Genomic DNA, 21,399 nt, shown 5'->3' with positions numbered 1-21,399 from the left:
AGACCGCCGCGGATTACGGGGCCTCAATTTACCGGCCTGTCCCGTCTACTTTCGCGTAGACCCCGATAAAGTAGACGCCCCTGTTTCGAGTAGAGAAGCTATTAATGTGATAACTATGCGGATAAAAATGTCCGCCTCGCAGAATCTGCACGCGCGGCGGTCTTCCGCCGCGGAGATTACGAAGTTTACAACGCCGGGATTCTTTATGGAAATCGGTGTTCTACAATCTTCGCGGAACACCGCGTTCATTCCGTCACCAACTAATTTAATGAAGAACGACGATAAATAATAATTTAACTGTCCGTGAAACGCTGCGAATTCATCAGCTGTTCTCGACGACCTTCGCGCTCCACGAAACAGCGCTGTAAGCTCATTAAAAAAAAAAAAGGAAAAATGTGTCGCACGCAAATTTCTATTTCTTGCTGCGAAAGAAAGAAAATCCTGCTTCGTTACGGCGCCCTAACCGTCGTCGTTAAACTCGTTATACGTTGCATCAAACCATAAACTTGTCGCAAGTTTTTACTCCTGTTTTTTAATCCGTCTTCGACGAATATAAAATGTAAGACGAATTTCTTTCGCAGCGACCAAGTAATTCTTCGCGAAAATGTTTGACCAGAAATACACCGTCGGTCTAAATAATTTATTTAATGCCTTGGTGTACTATTTTTGTAGTTGTTATTGTTATTAAAAAATTTCCGATTGCGATAATTTCTTAGAAGGAGAAGAAAATTCATGCTTATCGTGTGCCTAAATTTACTGGAATGCTTAAAAGTATCGATGACGAGAGATTAGAATTTTATTCCTATTTTAAAGGACAGAAATTACTAGAAATTTATATTACAGAAATTGCAGAACTAGAAAATGCATGCTTATTGAGTGCCTAAATTTACTGGAACGCTTAAAAATATCGATGACGAGAGATTAGAATTTTATTCCAATTTTAAAGGACAGAAATTACTAGAAATTTGTATCACGAGTCAGACTTGTCAAAGTGCGGCGAAATACAAATGAAATAAAAATTGCAGAACTAGAAAAATGCATGCTTATCGTGTGCCTAAATTTACTAGAATGCTTAAAAATATCGATGATGAGAGATTAGAATTTTATTCCAATTTTAAAGGACAGAAATTACTAGAAATTTTCATCACGAATCAGACTCGTCGAAGTGCGGCGAAATATAAATGAAATAAAAATTATAGGACTAGAATGTTCATGCTTATCCTGTGCCTAAATTTACTGGAATGCTTAAAAATATCGATGACGAGAGATTAGATTTTTATTCCAATTTTAAAGGACAGAAATTACTAGAAATTTGTATCACGAATCGGACTCGTCAAAATACGGCGAAATATAAATTAAATAAAAATTGCAGGATTAGTAAATTCATGCTTATCGTGTGCCTAAATTTACTGCAATGCTTAAAAATATCGATAACGAGAGATTCGAACTTTATTCCAATTTTAAAGGACAGAAATTACTAGAAATTTTCATCACGAATCAGACTCGTCAAAATACAGCTATTAAGGAGTTAATAAAATAAAAATTGCAGAACTATAATACACGATACCAAAATGTTCGCTATAATTCACTTTCCACATTCCCGCATTTTGCAGACCCGAACAAAATTTCACGTACCGAATTCATCAGCCCAGAAATTAATTTGCAAATCCTCTCCGTCCGCCGTTTTTGAGATTCGCAGCATCGAATCTAACGAACGGATTGCCGTGTAACGCGTCAAAGAAATCATCCGCAATCCCGCCGAATCAGCCGATCGAATGGCGGCTGGTCGGGGTGCGACGGGAAGATGCAAGTTCTAGTTGAGCGCCAAATTACGCCGGGACAGACAAGCGCGCCGGGAATATCCGGATGCGTCGCAGCGACCGGGATAGTAATAGCGGGTTGTGCGTACCGTGAGTAACGAGATGCGAGTCGTAGACCGACGCGGAAGTTTAATAAACAAACTTCTGTCATTTGCCGTTACACGCGCCAGTCAACTGTAAACCAAGGCTGGAAATTAATGGCGAGCCCATGAATCCTTGTTCGCGTCCAGGACCGTCTCAAATTACCAGTCGGCGGGCAACAACGTGACGACCATTGGAAACGCGAATATCAATCTTACGCCGGGGGTCCATTACGGTTCTTCGAAATTGTATCGTCACGTTCCACGGAAATTGGCGGCGTAGCACCGTTTCCGTGCGCCGCCGTTGCGCAACGCCTCGACGATTATTCAACGCGCCCTGCCGACGCATTGTAAAACAATGAGCGCCTCGTAGAGGTTCGTCGTTGTTGGAACTTCTTGTCTCAAATTAGAGACGTCTTTTCGACTCTTTTTTTTTCTTAGAAATTTCGACAACATTATGCTGGAAATTTTTCATCGAGAAATGACCTGTTTCTGCTTGAAATTCCAGAGAAATTGTTGTTTAAATATTACCGACAATGAGCCGTTCAAATCGATTAACAGATTTCAATATTAATTCTCAGTATGAACCGGCAACGAACCGAACCGTTCGCGAATTACGAGATAATGCACGCGCGTTATTTATCCGGTCCAGAATATTTTTGAGAAAATAATAACGCACCGCCGGTATTTAAAAATTTATAATACGATATGTAATATAATATAATATATATAATAATATAATATATAATATATTACGAAATAATGCACGCTCATTATTTATCCGGTCCAGAATATTTTTAACAAAATAATAACGCACCGCCGGTATTTAAAAATTTATAATACAATATATAATATAATATAATATATATAATAATATAATATATAATATATTATGAAATAATGCACGCGCATTATTTATCCGGTCCAGAATATTTTTAACCAAATAATAACGCATCGCCGGTATTTAAAAGTTTATAATACAATATATAATATAATATAATATATATAATAATATAATATATAATATATTACGAAATAATGCACGCTCATTATTTATCCGGTCCAGAATATTTTTAACAAAATAATAACGCATCGCCGGTATTTAAAAGTTTATAATATAATATATAATATAATATATATATATATATTTATTTATTATTTTTATATATACAATATAATATATAATATATAATATTAATTAATAGTTAATCAATTAATTAATAATTAATTCGAAGCTGTTTGAGCATAAGCTTGATCGAAAAGTAGCAGTCTGCGGGAACAAGTTCCATGGGAAAGTTCTGGAAAAGTCGCAATGAAAACACGAAGAATATAATAATATACCGTCCGTCTGTCTTCGGATGTCCATTGAGAAATTGAAACACAATAACCTCTTATACGTATCTCAAGAGTAACAATTTCATCCGGCCGGGATGTCGGATGTAAAGGTACAAAAGGGCCCTTTACTACGGGGCAACGGAAAACAAAATAAAAGCTGGGAGAGAGAGCTTTGTGCGCACACAGCAGAAATCGCTGTGATTTTTGTTTTCTGTGACGGCTCTCGAGAATTGATCTCGCGTGAATGGTCGGTCCTCGGTCGAGGCTTCGTTTTTCTAAAAAAGACCGAGCTGCTCTTCGAGCATGCTCTTCGCCCCGCGATCCCAGCAGCCTCCACTCAAGGAAACGCGTGTCTGTTATCGATCCGCGCCAAGTAGCGCATCGAACGACGGACGGGAATTGAAATAATAGAATGTGCTGGATCACCTTCGCCACCAGAGCGATCTTTTTCTTTCGGACGAGCAAGAAATTAAAACGATTTAATGCTTATGGGACGAATTACGGATTTTATGCATTAATGACGAAGAATTTTTTTAATTAATTTACAACACTTAAATGATATCTGAAATTTCAGTGTGTTATTTTCGATCCACAGTAATGTCTCCGTTACTGTCGCTCAAATTGTTCACTAAAATGGATAATTTAGGAAGAGACGATAGTACGAATATATATAGTTACGAATTTGTCAACAACTATGGAAACCAGCTGCAAGGCTCGAATAGTCGTATCTCCTCTTACCAAAGAGAAATTATGGCACGGAATGACGAATCTCTTGTAGAATTTTAAAGTTCGTAAAACTGCGCTCCAAGTAGAAATTCGGCCAATATCAGCACGCCAATATAAGCCACGTTCGATGCAAGCAGTGCAGGCCACGTAGTTGTTTGTCAAGGATCTTTGAGCTCCGTAGGAAATCCTTCGAAGAGTTTAAGGTAGTTGTAAAAGGCTATGGAGCCGTCTTAAAGAATTTCGAGAATCCTTGCGCATGGCTTCAGGGTGCAAAGGTAACACTTTAACTGCGCATCTACACGTCTGACCTTTCGGATATTCTGCAATAACTCAGTTCACAGGATTTGATGGAGCAAGAAATAACGAAATCCAACGTGGCTATCAAAAAGCCTCCAGTTTATGGTTAAACGAAATGTTTGTATTCGAGAGTAACATATTTTGCATCTGCGGTTGAGTGTGTATACCGGGACAAATTCGTGGAAAATTGTGATTATTATATTAAACATTTCATCTTTTTTAATGGTCAACCACTTGCAGTATTACGACGAGATATGAATTTTACTCGTGTTTTCTAAAGCGAGACAAAATTTGATTTTACTATTATTTGTTAATTCTAGCAATTCTAGCAACTCTAGCAATTCTGGCAATTCTAGCAATTCTGACAATTCTGGCAATTCTGACAATTCTGGCAATTCTGGCAATTCTAGCAATTCTAGCAATTCTAGCAACTCTAGCAACTCTAGCAACTCTAGCAATTCTAGCAATTCTAGCAATTCTATTAATTTCATTAATTCTATCAACTCCATTAAGTCTATCAATTCTATCAATTCTAGCAATTCTATCAATTTCATTAATTCTAGCAATTCCATTAAGTTTATCAATTCTAGCAATTCTAGCAATTCGAGCAATTCAAACAATTCTATCAATTCTATCAATCCTAGCAATTCAAGAAATTCTATCAATTCCATCAATTCTATCAATTTCATTAATTCTATCAACTCCATTAAGTCTATCAATTCTAGCAATTCTAGCAATTCTATCAGTTTCATTACTTCTATCAATTCCGTCAATTCAGTCAATTCCATCAATTCCATTCATTTCATTAATTCCATTAATTCCATTAATTCCATTAATTCCATTATCTATCTTCTATTATATCTCGCAATGAAAGCAAATCGACACGTTCCATTAGAGAAATGATCAAGCGCAAAGAACTGCCGATCCATTTCGTTTGAATCGTGACATCCGCAAGTAGATCCGCGAGTCTCGAATGCGAGCGTGTTAAAAGCGGCTCTCTCGATGCAGTCGCCGAGAGTGTGCTAGTTAGTTCCGCGGCGGGTTTTTCAGCGAGCCGATTCCGATTGAGGGAGCTCGAAAGAAGGAAACGACGCGTCGATCGTTGCACGATATATACGCATTGTACAGCGGGGACAATGTAACGCGGGCGAGATTACGTGGAAAAAGTGGGTCGGAAGCTCGCGGGGACACGAGGTCCGACCCATTTTTAAATGGACCAGTAAACGCGTGCACGGGCATTGTGCACGCGCCGGCGCCGGCCGAGCGTTCGCGTCCGCGTTCTCGGGAAACCGTATCGAGATACATGGATCCAGTTAGGAGTATTGTCTATCGGGTATTCGAATTGCACGCGACCAGCTTCCATCGAGCCGTTTCCCCCCCGCATAGTTGCATCGCTCCGACGTCAATAACACGCCGTTCATTTTTATTGGAAATAGAACAGGCTGTCTGAGAATAAAGCGGCGCGTCAATAGCGTGTGATTTATTACGGGCCGCGCGCGGAATACAAAGTGATTTGCGACGCGCGATTCAACGGCGTTGTCCGTTGTTTGTCCGACAATAATTTACGGCAGGATGATTCATGTTTCTAGGAATACCCCGGCCATTTGAAAATCGCCCGCTCATAACACGCCCCGACGTCGAAAAGATAGCACCGAAGCGCGCGCCGCGGCGATATTCGTTTCGGAAACACCGTGTTCGCGATCGCGAACGATACGTCGATTCTCGGCAGATTTCGCTGTGCTTTGTAATTTGAAGTAACGCCGTTTGAAAGTATCGGAAGAAAATTCTTTGAAACGCGAGGGAATTAAGAACGTCATCGTTCACCAGACGTTCGTGGCAAATGCAATTACTCGAAGTTTGATAAAGTAAGAGTCGCGCAACTTTCGTTGCATCAGCGCGCTCGAAATAACGCTTGTTCCCGGAATTCGAAGAATAATTTTCAACTTTTTGTACCGACTCGGTAGAAATTATGGTCTGACGGTAAACTTAGGATGATATTTGAACACGTTCCGTGCCAAGCCATTTTTGCTCGATTTGTCGTACCATTTATGGTACACGTGGCGCTGCGATCAGTTGGATTGTAAAAATCAGTCGGTTCGAAATTCTTCGATTAGTAAAAAGAACCTGCTGTATTCGAATTTGTCGAGTAAAAAACGTGGGACTGAAGTAGCAAGACAAAAAACTATAACGTTATAAAAACGTTTTGCAGGGATTGCCCGAAAAAGCCATTTTTATGCATCTCTTGTTTTAACAGTCAACCATTACATGTAATTATTAATTATTGCATAATATATTGTATAATATATATTGTATTATATTATTATATGTATAATATATTTTATATAACAATTAAACAAACTTATGTGCTTTGTTTTATACTGCATTTTTTATAATGCCTCATTATTTTGGTGCTCAACCATTTACATGTACTTATTAATTATTATATATAACAATTATATATATATATCAATTAAACAAAATTATGTGCTTTGTTTTATACCGCATTTTTTATAATGCCTCATTATTTTGGTGGAAATATATTTTACAGAATTAAATTTCTCATAGAATATATGTTTTCAGCGCATTAAATAAATATGTCTGCGTGCACCATCGATGATACACGTGGCTTGAAGATCACGTAGTACACGTGTTAACACGTGTGTAATGTGTTAAGCAAACAAATGGCGATGTAGATAAATAAACGAAAGCTAATGAAACGAAACATTGGTAAAAAGACGGTCGTGTCATTCGAGAGCACATTCGCGTCGCATAACAGCATAAAACGCGCATATTACGGACATATTATTTGCCACAATCTAGTATCTCGAGGAAGAGTCGTTTCGCACACATCCGTGTCGCGCACTGGGCACTCTGTTCCGCATAACCAACGAATTTGATTTGCAGCTTTTGTTTTTGATCTCGCGCCGCCACTCCGAAGTATTCAATCTTCTCAAATACGTATTTTCATAGCGTGAAAACATGTTTGTTCCACGGCTGCACGGAAAGTAATCAGTGGGCTATTCAGAGCTCAGCTTTTATTTTCTTGCTTTTTTACCTTTTTTTCTTCTTTTTTAAAAATAAACTATCTCCGACAAAAAAAACATTCGACGAAATTTCACGGTATAAGAAGATTCGCGTTGCACGTGCAAAACGTGTTTCATGAATACCGTTTTAATTGTCGCCATGTTCTTCCCACGTGTCAACTCAGCGTAAAAAAATCGTTCTATGTTCTCGAAGAAACTTCTCAGCTTACTTGGAAGTAAGCTGACCGCTTGCGGTCTAGTTTGAAGCGAATTACACGACTTGGGTGTTACACGACTTGAGTGCTACGCGACTTGGGTGTTAGACGACTTGGGTGTTACGCGACTTGGGTGTTACGCGAGTTGGGTGTTACATGACTTGGGTGCTACACGATTTGGGTGTTAGACGACTTGGGTGCTTCACGACTTGGATGTTACGCGACTTGGGTGTTACACGACTTGGGTGCTACACGATTTGGGTGTTACACGACTTGGATGTTACACAATTTGAGTATTACATGACTTGGGTGCTACTCGACTTGGGTGTTACACGATTTGAGTGTTACATGAGTTGGGTGCTACACGACTTGGGTGCTACACGACTTGGATGTTACACGACTTGGGTGCTTCACGACTTTTCCGTCGAACGATCGCAGAACAAAGACGATTCACTTTCTGGTCAAATTCGAATCCAGAATTACGTTTTGTTCCACAGGCCGAGTACTTATTCAAGGAGAATCCCGAGGGCAAGATGTTCCATCCCGAGCACACGAGGGTCATGAAATCGGTGCTGGACGCGATCGAGAAGTTCCAAGACGAGCTGCTGCCTCGGGACGAGTTCGACGAGAGGGTGAAAGACTTTTTGAAGCAACAGGCCGACCAGTCGGACGACGATAAAACACCGGGCACCAGCGACACCGACGTCTGCGGCGGAAGAACCGAGCCATGTGTTACACCGTGCTTTCGGTACGACAGCATATCGATGGAGGCCGAGGGCGAGTCTCGGTCCGATCGACTCACCGATCCCGATTCGGACTACGTTAACTGCGGCCTCGCTGGATCACCGTGTTTCGGCAAACAACCGACTAATTAATTAATCCGCGCGTCGCCGGACTACGGTTATATTTGGCTGGTCGCGGATACTCGGAGTTCCCACAATCTGTTGATGCGCGTTGGATAGCGGCTCGAAGCGGCTTAAGACGATGGGACATGCTCTACAGAGTTCCGTTCGGTTGCGGTTACAACTTAGGCGTTGTTCGAACGATTAAAGGATCTTCCGCTTGAATAGTTCCGCTCCTGTGCTGGGTAATTTCGGACGGATCGTTAGACCGCGGAATTTGCGCTCGTATGGGAACCATGCGCGGTTAAAAGCATAAATGTTTAGTTATTTTTTGAATGCATTGATTAATTGATTGAATACATTGATCGGAGAGGTTTCGAATTTTTACTTCGCCGAGGGGACACAAGTTGTAGTCTCTTAGTTTTGACAAAAATTTTGAGTAGTAGAAAGATAATGCGAACGTAATATATTATTTCCAAGTTAATATATAATATATGGTATATTATATTTTCCGTCGTCAATATATAATATATAATATAATATATTTTCCATCGTCAATATATAATATATGGTATATTATATTTTCCATCATCAATATATAATATATAATATAATATATTTTCCATCGTCAATGTATTATTTCCAAGTTAACATATAATATATAATATATTTTCCATCGTCAATATATTATTTCGAAGGTAATATATAATATATAATTTATAATATATTTTCCATCGTCTCTCTCAATATCTTATTTCCAAGTTATTAAAAAAAACGATTAACGGAAGATCTAAAATTTTTGTGGTGACTCGTGCAACAGTTACAGCTTTAAGAATTTCTTCAATGTAAACTTTGTTAATATCAAAATTATCTTGGAATATGATGTAACGATTTTAGTGGCGCCTCAGAGTCACCACACGAGTGCGAATGGTTAAACAGAATTTACAATACGTGGCTGGAAAAGTTATGTTCGTTGGATATTCCCTCCGCCGTCTACGATCATCATAATGATAAAATAGCGAAGAAAGCGAATAAATCGAAATAAATCGGAACTTTCACGCCCCAGGGTGCTTCCGACATCCACAGGTGGGTGACAGCGCCCACGTTTCGTCGCGTATATTTATTGGCTATTTCTACACCATGCGTTTCGGTATAATAATTTTCAAAATACCGGACAGAGCACTTAGGGCCGCAATAATCAGATTAGAGCCCGTCTTTGCGAAACGTTGAAACAGTTTTAGTGTAATAAAGTAGCCGTGAAATTGCTTTCTACGTTGAATAAATATTTGCGGAGCGCGGGATAATACTCGGCGATAAAATGATTTCAAAATTATCCGTCGCTTGTAGCAGCTTTGTTGTCGGAGAAAATATTTGGCGATTAGCTGGATAAACGCGTGCTTGAAGATGGTCCGACCAAAGGATCTCCCGGAACCACGGAATTTCAATTTCCGACTGTACTGCGATGCTTTGCGATGCTTTGTATCGTTGCAAATGCCTTCCGATTGTCGTTCTCTCGGTGTCTCGAGCGTTCTCGCGCTAATTCGAACGGATCTCGAAAGAAAGGAGACGGGTGAAACTTCCCTAAGCAAATACTAATCGCAAAAGTCGCAAAAAAGCTATTCGAGGAACAGGAAAGTTGGTCGACGACAGCATGATCGCAAATAAATATTGAAATTACTCGAGCCTTGTTGCAAATTATTTTACGGAGTTTAAAGCAGACACCATAAAATTGATTATAAAAATTTAAATTATTGCGTACGATTTCTTTTCGTCCATTATTGCGCGCTTCTCAGAATTCCACACGTCGACTGCCATTGCAATGTTAAAGATATTGAAATTAAGATCGTTAAAGTTTACACCCTAATTATACTGTTATAGCTAAATATCGGAAAATCATAGATATTCGCAGAAAATATAGCAATTTCCGCATTTTTCGTATTCAAATTCAGCGGCCAGAAGAACGCGAATAGAGCGTCGATTTTCATAAAAATCGCACGAAATTATGAATTCCGGCCAACTTTCCAGGGAAAGGTATGTCGTACCCGAAGGGTTAAACGCGTGGAAAACTATCCGAACTATTTGACCGCGACCATCGTTCAAATGGTGGCCCAGAGAGGCTGTGCAGACCTTGCGGCTAAATGTGCATCGCGGAAAGTGCAGGAATATCTGAAGGTGCCGCGTCCATTAGGCCGCAATGTCAAGGTGAGATTTAATCAGTGCCGTTAATGAAGCTTCATCGGCCTGTTCCAAGGGTATACATAGTTCTTGGTCAAACTATATCCCCTGACCATCGAGATAGAAGACTTTACTTCGCGGGAACGGCGTTAGAAACGAGTACCAAAAAAAGAGAAGGTAACTTCTTGATCTTATTAATCGAACATAATTAATCGAGATGATTATATTCTTCGAAAACTTGTGATCAAAATGGAATTGTCAGTAAATGAGGAATTGACAGCGCGACCTAACTTGAAAGTTTGAACGCGCGTAATCATGTTCTGTAATCGTCCGTACATCGATCTGTAGATCGAGTAAAGTGGAGAAAAATGTACAAAAGATTAATGATTTTGTCGTTGCGTGTCTGCATTTCATGTTTCAAAAGTGTGAGACAGAATATATGCTTCGACGTTCGAGCCAGCGAAAACGCAAAGAACGTCGCGTGCTTTTCGATTAAATATTAAATTATTATTAATATATTTATATTATATATATAATATTATATATAATATAATAAATATTAAATAATAATATAATATTATATAATAAATATAATGTTATCAAAATTAAATAATAATATAATATTATATAAATATATATATTTATATTATTATAAATTAAATATTTTGGTCCCTCATTTTCCAATCTAAGAGTCGAAAAAATAACAGAAATTACAGTAACGCAGCAGAAGATCGTCGATCCAAACGAACCGCGAATTCCAACTGGAAGTAGCTCGTTCAGTTGTTCCGATCGATTTGGATTAATCCGAGAGCAGCCGATATTCCTTTCGCGATCCGATGTTCCGACTCCGATCGGAAGTCCGTTTATCGAAAGAAAGAGTAAAAAGTACGCCGCTTCGAAAATAACTCGTGAACTCGCGAACAAGGCCGTCAAAGCACCAATTTAGTCGAATTGTATAGTCGGACGGTGTCGGAGCTAGCACCGACGCCAATTACAATCTTTTGCGTGAGCACGCGTTACGCGCCGGAGTCACGAAAAATCGAGCGATCCTTGTAGACCAAAATAAAATAGAAATGTGAATTATAGACATTTTGAAAATAGTCTCGGCGAATAAAATTTCTCCCGAAATAGGAAAGATAGTATCAGAGAAGAGAGATGTCAAGCATCAGGACGTAAACAATAATTTAACTTTATATATGTTTTTATTACAATGTACTAGTCAAAATAAAAATATTTGTTTCTATGAACATTGATTTTTTTTTGCGGCCCAGTCAATATATCCGACGCAAAGTAAAAATAAAATAGAAATGTGAATTATAGACATTTTGAAAGTAGCCTCGGCGAATAAAATTTCTCCCAAAATAGGAAAGATAGTATCAGAGAAGAGATGTCAAGTATCAGGACGTAAACAATAATTTAACTTTATATATGTTTTTATTACAATGTACTAGTCAAAATAAAAATATTTGTTTCTATGAACATTGATTTTTTTTTGCGGCCCAGTCAATATATCCGACGCAAAGTAAAAATAAAATAGAAATGTGAATTATAGACATTTTGAAAGTAGCCTCGGCGAATAAAATTTCTCCCAAAATAGGAAAGATAGTATCAGAGAAGAGATGTCAAGCATCAGGACGTAAACAATAATTTAACTTTATATATGTTTATTACAATGTACTAGTCAAAATACAAATATTTGTTTCTATGAACATTGATTCTTTTTTTGCGGCCCACCTAAAGTTAAGCATTGTTTATTCGGCCCAAGTTAGTTTTTGAGTTTGACACCCCTGTTCTAGACAAATGAATAGAGAGAGAGAGAGAGAGAGAGAGAGAGAAAAAAAGAAAAGATTGGCGCTTTTTTCGCACGGAACGCGATGTGTCAAGGATGCGTTTCCCGCGGCCCGCACAAAATTCGGGACGGGAAGCAAATATCTTTTCACGTGTATTTTCGGCTTTCATAATATTGGCTTAGAAAACTCGCGCGGAAAATTCGCCGCTGTTTCTACTTGCGCGCAGTTTTGCCCTTCGTTGTCGCGCTATTGTTTCATTAGAACCTCGCCGGATGGTGTCGTGTTGCCGAGAGCGTTCCGTGCTCGATTTTATAAATACGAATATTGTTCGCGCAGGGAGAGAGAGAGAGAGAGAGAGAGAGAGAGAGAGAGAGAGAGAGAGACGAGAAGAAAGAAATATGTATCATCCTCTCACGTGCGCCACGAATATATCACTCATTTTTCTTGCGAACGAGGCCATCGGTGGGCGGACGATTTATAAACATTCCTGGAATTGATTAGCGGTCGAGTTAAATTCTCGGGAACATAATTGTCAAACGAACGGGGGGGGGAGGGTAGGTGAAGTTCATAATACACCTGATTTCAGTCGGAAACTGCGCGCGTTAATTAAACGCTACGTGCTTACGCTACAATCAGACGTAGCGCCGGCTCGATTACTCTATCATTTCTGGGAAATACATCGTGCCCAACTAAATTTACGCGTCGAGACAAAGTTAGGATAATTAAATATGTTTCGAATACTTGTGTCACATAAAATACTTTTACAAATCAAGTTAAAAAGTTGGATCAAAGTTACGCGACGCGAACGTTATTTTTATAAAATGCATTTCTTAATTATACTTAATACTTGAGATTTGAGTATTTATTAATTAATAAATATAATAATAACAGTATTTATTAATTAATAAGTATAATAATATCGGTATTTATTAATTTTTAAACATAATAATAACAGTATCTATTAATTAATAAGTACAACAATAACAATATTTATTAATTAATAAATATGAAAATAACAGCATGTATTAATTAATAAATATAATAATAACAGTATTTATTAATTAATAAATATAATAATAACAGTATTTACTAATTAATATATATAATAATAACAGTATTTATTAATTAATAAATATAATAATAACAGTATTTACTAATTAATATATATAATAATAACAGTATTTATTAATTAATAAATATGACAATAACAGTATTTATTAATTAATAAATATAATAATAACGGTATTTATTAATTAATATGTATAGTAATAACAGTATTTATGAACTAATAAGTATATTAATAATATTATTTATTAATTAATAAATATAATAATAACAGTATTTATTAATTAATAAGTATAGTAATAACAGTATTTATTAATTATTAAATATAGTAACGACAGTATTTATTAATTAATAAGTATAGTAATTACACTATTTATTAATTAACAAGTATAACAACAATGCAAGTTCTCTTCCATTTTCACTAGATATTACGAACGCTGTTCGAAAGGCATAAAAACAATTTTTCCAGTGTTTCTCAAAAATTCCGAGGAATTACAATCGGATCTCAAATGTTCCGAAAAATCGGGAACAATAGCGTCCCGTGGGAGAAAAAAATAACGTCGTGTTTTTCTCGGGAAGGCATAAATGCATGTTCAACGAACTCTCCGCGTTCGTCGGGCCGGAAAAGTGGAAAAGTTTAGGCGGCGGTGAAACGCGGTTCGCGCGGCGTGCCTGCGGAGCGGCGTGAAAAATTTAAGCGGATCAAACGCCGGGGCCAGCCTGTCGCGTTGATTATCACCTCGGCTCGCGTTAATATTTCTCTGTGTGAGAGGGACGCCCGCTGCAAAATCCTCCGCCGCGCCGCGGCAGAAGACCGCGCGCTCTATATCGAGCCGTACGCGCTCTTAAGAGGCCAAGGACGATTGTACCACATTGTTCCGCGTCTTTACTATGACGTCGTCGGTTTCCTCCTTTCCGCCTCGGGCACTTGTGTATCACCGGCCGACTTTTTCATATTTCCCTTGAAAACAAACGGGAAATTACGGTACACCGGGAAAACATCGGGGAGAAACCTTTCAAGGTCGCCCGAGAGCTCCACCGGCTGCTCCAAAATTAATGGTCCGCGCTCTCCGTGCAGAAAAAAAAAGAAGGCGAGAGATTCATCGGGACCGAACGCCAGGCTGCGATAATTCGCGCGTTCTTCTCTTCACGGGGAAAGAGGATAAATCGCCTTCGGCTTCGTCGACGTTTGCAGAAAAAATGAAAAAGTGAACGACGCGGTGTTAAATTCTGCTGAAATTGTAAAATATAAAATATGGAATATATAAAACATATAAATATATATAAATATATAAATATATAAATATATAGATATATAGATATATAGATATATAGATATATAGATATATAGATATATAGATATATAGATATATAGATATATAGATATATAGATATATAGATATATAGATATATAGATATATAGAAATGTAGATATATAGAAATGTAGATATATAGAAATATAGATATATAGAAATGTAGATATATAGATATATAGATATATAGATATACAGATATATAGATATATAGAAATGTAGATATGTAGAAATATAGATATATAGATATATATATATATATATATATATATATATATATATATAAAATATGAAATATAAAATATATAAGTATATAAATATATAAAATATAAAATATGAAATATAAAATATATAAATATATAAATATGAAATATAAAAAATCTGTCTCGAAATTATTTCTGACCGATCTCCATGCTTTCGTCGAACGATCGGAAAATAAATGAAATTGTTCTTAACGTCCGCGATAAATTGAACGTCGCCGGGACGATCGTAAATCCCACCGTGAAAAAGAGAAGAATAAAAATCATCAAAAATTATCTCTAGCTTGGGAAAGTTTGTGCGAACTTATTCTCTTCGTGAACTGGTTCAAGGAAAGTGAAGTTAAAAGTGATTTTCTCTTCTTCGCCGATGCTTGTAACAAACGAAAAATAAATTTGAAAGAGTAATAAAATCTACTATCTCTGGTAGTCTCGTGAAAAGTTCCACATGCTTTAACCGTTTAAATGCATAAGGCTGTACAGTCGAGTGGTCCCGAACATTTTTTTACTGCTACGGATAAATCAAGATACTTCGTGCGTTTGAAACGATAAATAAAAATATAAAAAAATGAGTAAAAAGTAAATAAAAGATAAATAAAAAATGAATGAATAAAATAAATGAATAAAATAAATAAATAAATAAATAATGAATAAAATAAATAAATAAAAAATAAGGGAATAAAATAAAAAAATAAAAAATAAAGGAATAAAATAAATAAATAAAAAATAAATGAATAAAATAAATAAATAAATAAATAAATAGGTAAAGTATAAAACAGAAGAGCAGCGTTCAAATGATTTAACAACGGCAAATCGACAGCAGTCCATGCTACAAATGTAAATGTAAGAACAAATCATCCGGATTATTCGTAGAAATGTATTCCGAGCGAAATTTCATCAACATTATCATGTTAAAGCATTAATAGAATCACCGGGCACATTCCGTGCCCGGCACGCGAACCGCCGCTCATTGATTAGTATCGTTACTACAATCGGCAATCACGCGTGGATTTATTCACACGCTTCGTTACGCTTCATTTGTACATATTTACATATCGAGCAAGGACAATGCTGTGTCGCGTGCAAATTAAATTCACGTTCGACCAGTCGTTACATACGATTCGCATGCGATCACCGGTTCCGACAACGGATATTCCGCGCTGCGTCGCGGACGCCGCGATAGAAATCCGATTCTTTTTCGAGACTTAATTGCACCAGCGGCACCGATCAAAATCTTTCCTGGCGTCGCAAGGCCAGGGTGCTCGACGATTCGCCCGACAAACGGGCCGCCGCGAGCTCGCTTTTTTTCACTCGTTCGTCGCGAAAAAGTGTGCCGCTTTTCTTTCTCGCCACTTTCACCGTGGCGACCGGCCGACACCGGTCGGTCGCTCCTTTAAAGAAACCTCGCGTCGCATAGTATCGATTGTTCGTAAATATAAATAGGATTGGTGCGTCCCGCTGTCGGGATACACGCGACACCTACACGTGCCCGCTCGTTCCTCCTTTCTTTTTCTTTTTTTATTCAGTCGCCAAGTATCGCATGATAAATCGCGCGCGTCGCGCGAACTTCGCCGGACACGCGTCGCCTGTCTGTCCATCGTTCGTCCGTTCGGCCCGACTTTGAGGAACGCGCGTCGAAATGGCCAAACGGAAAACACGCTCAGGCGGTGTTTAAAGGTGGTCGGTCAACAAGTGGTTTCAATACTGCATTGATTTATCTCGTCAAGCGTAGTATATTTTGCCAGCGAAATGTTCCCGTTGTTGTTCGTTGCGGAAGCATCGAAACGCTGAATAAAATTGGACAGCTTTCAGCAGCTATTTTTTTGTTATTGCTCATTTCGTAATGAATCGCAATGAATGGATTCGGATCAGGCATTTGGGGCCAGAACTGTTGACCCTAAACGCGACTAATGAACAAACACGACTTATCGATCATATTTTTATTTCAGATCTTTGATATGAGACTTTTTTTAAATAGTAGAATTTATGTGGTAAAATTAAGTAGTAGTTAAATAGTAAATTTAAATAGTAGAAATTTAGATAATAGTAGAGGTAATAATAATTTAGATAATGGTAGAAATAATAGTAGTAAAATTAGATAGTAGTTAAATAGTAAATTTAAATAGTAGAAATTTAGATAATAGTAGAGATAATAATAATTTAGGTAATGGTAGAAATAATAGTAGTAAAATTAAATAGCAGTTAAATAGTATATTTAAATAGTAGAAATTTAGATAATAGTAGAGATAATACTAATTTAGGTAATAGTAGAAATAATAGTAGTAAAATTAAATAGCAGTTAAATAGTATATTTAAATAGTAGAAATTTAGATATTAGTAGAGATAATAATAATTTAGATAATGGTAGAAATAATAGCAGTAAAATTAAATAGTAGTTAAATAGTAAATTTAAATAGTAGAAATAATAGTAGTAAAATTAAATAATAAATTTAAATAGTAGAAATTAAAAATTTTAAATAGTAGAAAGATAATGCGAACGTAATATACTATTTCCAAGTTAATATATAATATATAATATATTTTCCATCGTCAATGTATTATTTCTCCAAGTTACTAAATAATATATAATATATTTTCCATCGTCAATGTATTATGTCCAAGTTCATATTATAATATACAATATAATATATTATCCATCGTCAATATATATTATTTCCAAATGAACATATAATTTCCAATGTAATATAATCTTCTAAAATTGTTGTTCGCGTAACAATCCGCAGGCTGCTCACAACAATGACAAAAGTTGCATTTAATTTAACTTCGTCCGACCATTGTCACAACGCACGCTCTGGCCAGGAAGTTCGGCAGAACAGTTCTTACAGAAACGTTTCCACAATTCCGCTAACGTTCAGCGATTTCGCTTCGGTCAAAAAGTCAGCTTAGATCGCGCGAGACGATGCGCGCACAGTCGCCGAAAAGTTTCGACAACAACAAAAGAGAACGGCGCGGCGCGTAGCTAGAAAAGGTATCGACCCGATTGTTTCGCAACCGGCCGCGCTTGTTATTGGAAAAACGTCAAATTGGTTCAACGTCCGCATTTTTTTTCGGCCAGTTAGTCGTAACATCGAAAGGGAGTCGACGAGCAGGGGGGGGGGGGAACTTTCCGCGAGTCACTTTTCCCGTTAAAGTTGTGCCGCGACTCCGGCCAGAAACGGGACAACAACGTCGACGTAACGAAAGAACGACCGACCGACCGACCGTAGGAAAGACATCGTATTTCCAGCACCGTACAAAAGAAACTGTTTTTTCTTTATCGTCGCCGTCCCGCGTATCGAGTTGTTCGATCGAGATTATGGAAATCCGCGAGACACGAATTCTTTTCGAAACAGCGGCGGAACAGCGCTCCGCGGCGACGGATTACCGGTAAAAAGACGATTTCCATCTGTATACCGTTTGCATTTCAATCGTGTTACTTTAACGAAGCATTTGTCCCTGCCGTTCACCCCCGGCTGCACCACTCGGGCGCCTAAGACAGTCGCGCGAAAATATTACGACGTAATAATTCCGCTTGGAAATTCCGTGTTCGCGCGAGCAATTCTATGGGGCCGTCCTCTCGGAACAATAAACATACGCGCTACCGTCGCACGCGTGCCCGCGCTACAGAAATCATTATAATTCACCTGGCGGCCACGCACGGCTTGCGCGAAACAATCGCCTAGTGATTGCATTGAAAACGCACAGTAGTTAATTACCGTCGTAATAATATTCCCTAAAAACACGGAAAACCATATAATTAAGCTGCTCCGGCGCTGATAATCGCGCCGCGCCTTTCGAAACCGTGACTGAAATTAATTGTTTGCTATCGGGCACGAATTTGACACGTCGCAAACAGCCGGATAATGACAACAATTCAGCGTACGTTTCGTTCTGCCACGCGCCCACAGAGTAAACATTTGCGCGGCTCGTCGAATAAGCTACTCGATACCGCTGGGCCACGTTGCACCGGGTCCCGGCTGACCCGAGCACAAAGCATCCGCCGCTCGAGATCGTCCATCAACTATCGACGTTTGTTTGCGTTGGCGCGACAAGTGGTTCGTAGGTTACACAAAACGAAAAACTTCGTATCTAGGTGCTTTGGTTGCGATACGAACGTGCAATGTTCACCGGACCGTCGGTATTTACAGAGAAAACGCCGAATTATTAGAAATATTGCTCGGAAGTACTGTATCACAAGAGGAAGCATTAACGATACCCAGTGTCGATACTTTGGTCTCTAACGAGAGATCTTCCTTTCAATTTATCTTGAAAATTTTGTGCACACTTGTGACGTAGTAGAGGCGTTTTTTATTGCTCGGCGCATTGAATTATAACACGTTTTATCCGATAAATATCAAATTAAATCTGCCTGAAAACGAAGCCAAGGCACAGCAATCGGTCATTGGACAGTAACCGGCTCCACAATAATAAATTAACATATTATTGTATCCATATATATCATATATAAATGCCATAAAAGCATTTTGATCATCGACACAATTTCGCAGTTTGCACCGGCTGTAATTTATCTTGAAAATTTTGTGCACACTTGCGACGTAGTAGAGCCATTTTTTATTGGTCGGCGCATTACATTTTTGCATTCTTTTATCGCGTTTGATTTTTAACGAAAGAATTTATAACACGTTTTATTCGATAAATATCAAATTAAATCTGCCTGAAAGCGAAGCCAGGGCACAGCAACTGGCCACCGGATAGTAACAATTGGTCACCGGCTCCAAAATAATACATTAACATATTATTGCACCCACAGCTATCATATATAAACGCCATAAAAGCGTTTCGATCATCGACACAAGGGTTTCGGAGTTTCCGCCGGCCGTAATTTATCTTGAAAATTTTGTGCACACTTGCGACGTAGTAGAGCCGTTTTTTATTGCTCGGCGCATTAAATTTTTGCATTCTTTTATCGCGTTCGTTTGTTAACGAAAGAATTTATAACACGTTTTATTCGATAAATATCAAATTAAATCTGCCTGAAAGCGAAGCCAAGGCACAGCAATTGGCCACCGGATAGTAACAATTGTTCACCGGCTCCAAAATAATACATTAACATATTATTGCACCCACAGCTATCATATATAAACGCCATAAAAGCATTCTGATCATCGACACAAGGGTTTCGCAGTTTTCGCCGGCCGTAATTCGTCGGCACGCTCGATTTCCCAATAAAATCGAGCGGACCAATTCATTTGGCCGCGAGAACGTTCGCGTGTCGCGCGGCGACAACAAAAACTTCGGACGCGAAATGGGTCAGAACGGCCGCGGCGTTGTTTCCATTATTAGTTTCCAATCACGAGGATCGAGCGGCGATCGCGTCTAAAAATAACTCTTCTCCGTACGCGCTCGAGAATAAACGTCCCGCGACGAAGGCGGCCGCTGATCCGCGGCGAACGCGCGAAACCGCGAGCGTTCGCCTAATCGGTCGTCTTCTTAATTCCCGACCCGGTCCGATCTTAATTCCCAACACGGCCAGGATCCGCGCGATCAGCGGCCCGATGGATCGGGTTAGCGCGAGAGATCCTTAATAATTCCGCGAGCAAAGTCGGCCGCTCGGTGCGACGCCTCTGGCATCGCGTATAGACGGAAGCGCGCGCGCGGCCCAGTATATCTGTATCTCCGAACACCTGTTAGCAGTGGTTCGTGTGGGCGGCTCGACACATCGCGTTTAAATTCTCGCCGCGATTAATCTCGGTGTGCGGACAACACGCTGCTGTCGAAAACAAAACCGACGAAAACGAGAACCGAGCGAAACTCGTGCCGTGCCGCGGCACGCGTCTTCCTTCCCAAAACGCTGCGACGGCGGCGACGGCGACAAATTTGATCGAGTCGTCGGTCATCCGGACGAGTCGCGGCGTGACACGAAACGAGCGGAAAATCGTAAGGGATGCGAGACACTTACCGGCGTGACCTTGCACGGAATAGTTGGCTTCCTCGCTGGGCAGGATCGTCTCCTCGAGGATGCTCTCGGTCTTGAGGACTCCCATGGCTGGTCCGGGGGTGATCCGTCCGGCGGCGTTCCTGGTGCGGTTCTACACGCTGAAAGGGGATGCGACGTAATGAGATCGTGGCACGACGTTTACCTCGGCTTGGATCGTGCCGCGTTGTCTGCCGTTGCCGGAATGCTCGGCGCCGTTTCGCCGACTTATTGCGTCTGCGTCCGCGCCTGCGTCCGCCCGACGCTCCCTTGAGCCCTCCATCCTGCTCTTCCCTCCTTGACCCTCGTGTACATCCTACCCCTGTGCTTCCTGCCCCGCTTCCGGCCCTAGCCTAGGCCAGGCTACGCGTCACGACGCGCCGCGCCGCGCCGCACCGCGCCGCGAGCCGTGGCACACGGACGGAACGGGACGCGTTGGGACGGGGTGGCAAGGCAATCCCTAGGCCAGGGTGAACAGAGAGCCAGCGGGAGAGCGGCGAGGGGCGACCGAGGGCTTTGCCGGTCC

At 39.5% G+C, this 21,399-nt stretch overlaps 2 protein-coding genes across 2 annotated transcripts in view; one reads left to right on the top strand and one right to left on the bottom strand.

Moving 5' to 3' along the window:
• LOC117219018 (adenylate kinase 7) overlaps positions 1-9,110 on the top strand; it is a 40,758-nt gene extending 31,648 nt beyond the window's left edge. The window contains exon 6 of the mRNA XM_076520754.1: positions 7,994-9,110. Within this exon, the coding sequence (XP_076376869.1) occupies positions 7,994-8,371 (378 nt within the window). The 3' untranslated portion in view covers positions 8,372-9,110. The remainder of the gene's footprint in view (positions 1-7,993) is intronic.
• Positions 1-21,089, bottom strand: part of LOC117219017 (synaptotagmin-10) — a 93,042-nt gene extending 71,953 nt beyond the window's left edge. Inside the window, exon 1 of the mRNA XM_033467846.2 lies at positions 20,859-21,089. Coding sequence (XP_033323737.1) covers positions 20,859-20,943 — 85 coding nt within the window. The 5' untranslated portion in view covers positions 20,944-21,089. The remainder of the gene's footprint in view (positions 1-20,858) is intronic.
• Between the last annotated feature and the right edge of the window lie 310 nt (positions 21,090-21,399).

This window comes from Megalopta genalis, chromosome 4 (genome assembly GCF_051020955.1).
Source record: "Megalopta genalis isolate 19385.01 chromosome 4, iyMegGena1_principal, whole genome shotgun sequence".
NCBI lineage: Eukaryota > Metazoa > Arthropoda > Insecta > Hymenoptera > Halictidae > Megalopta > Megalopta genalis.
This window is presented reverse-complemented; position numbering and strand designations above follow the sequence as displayed.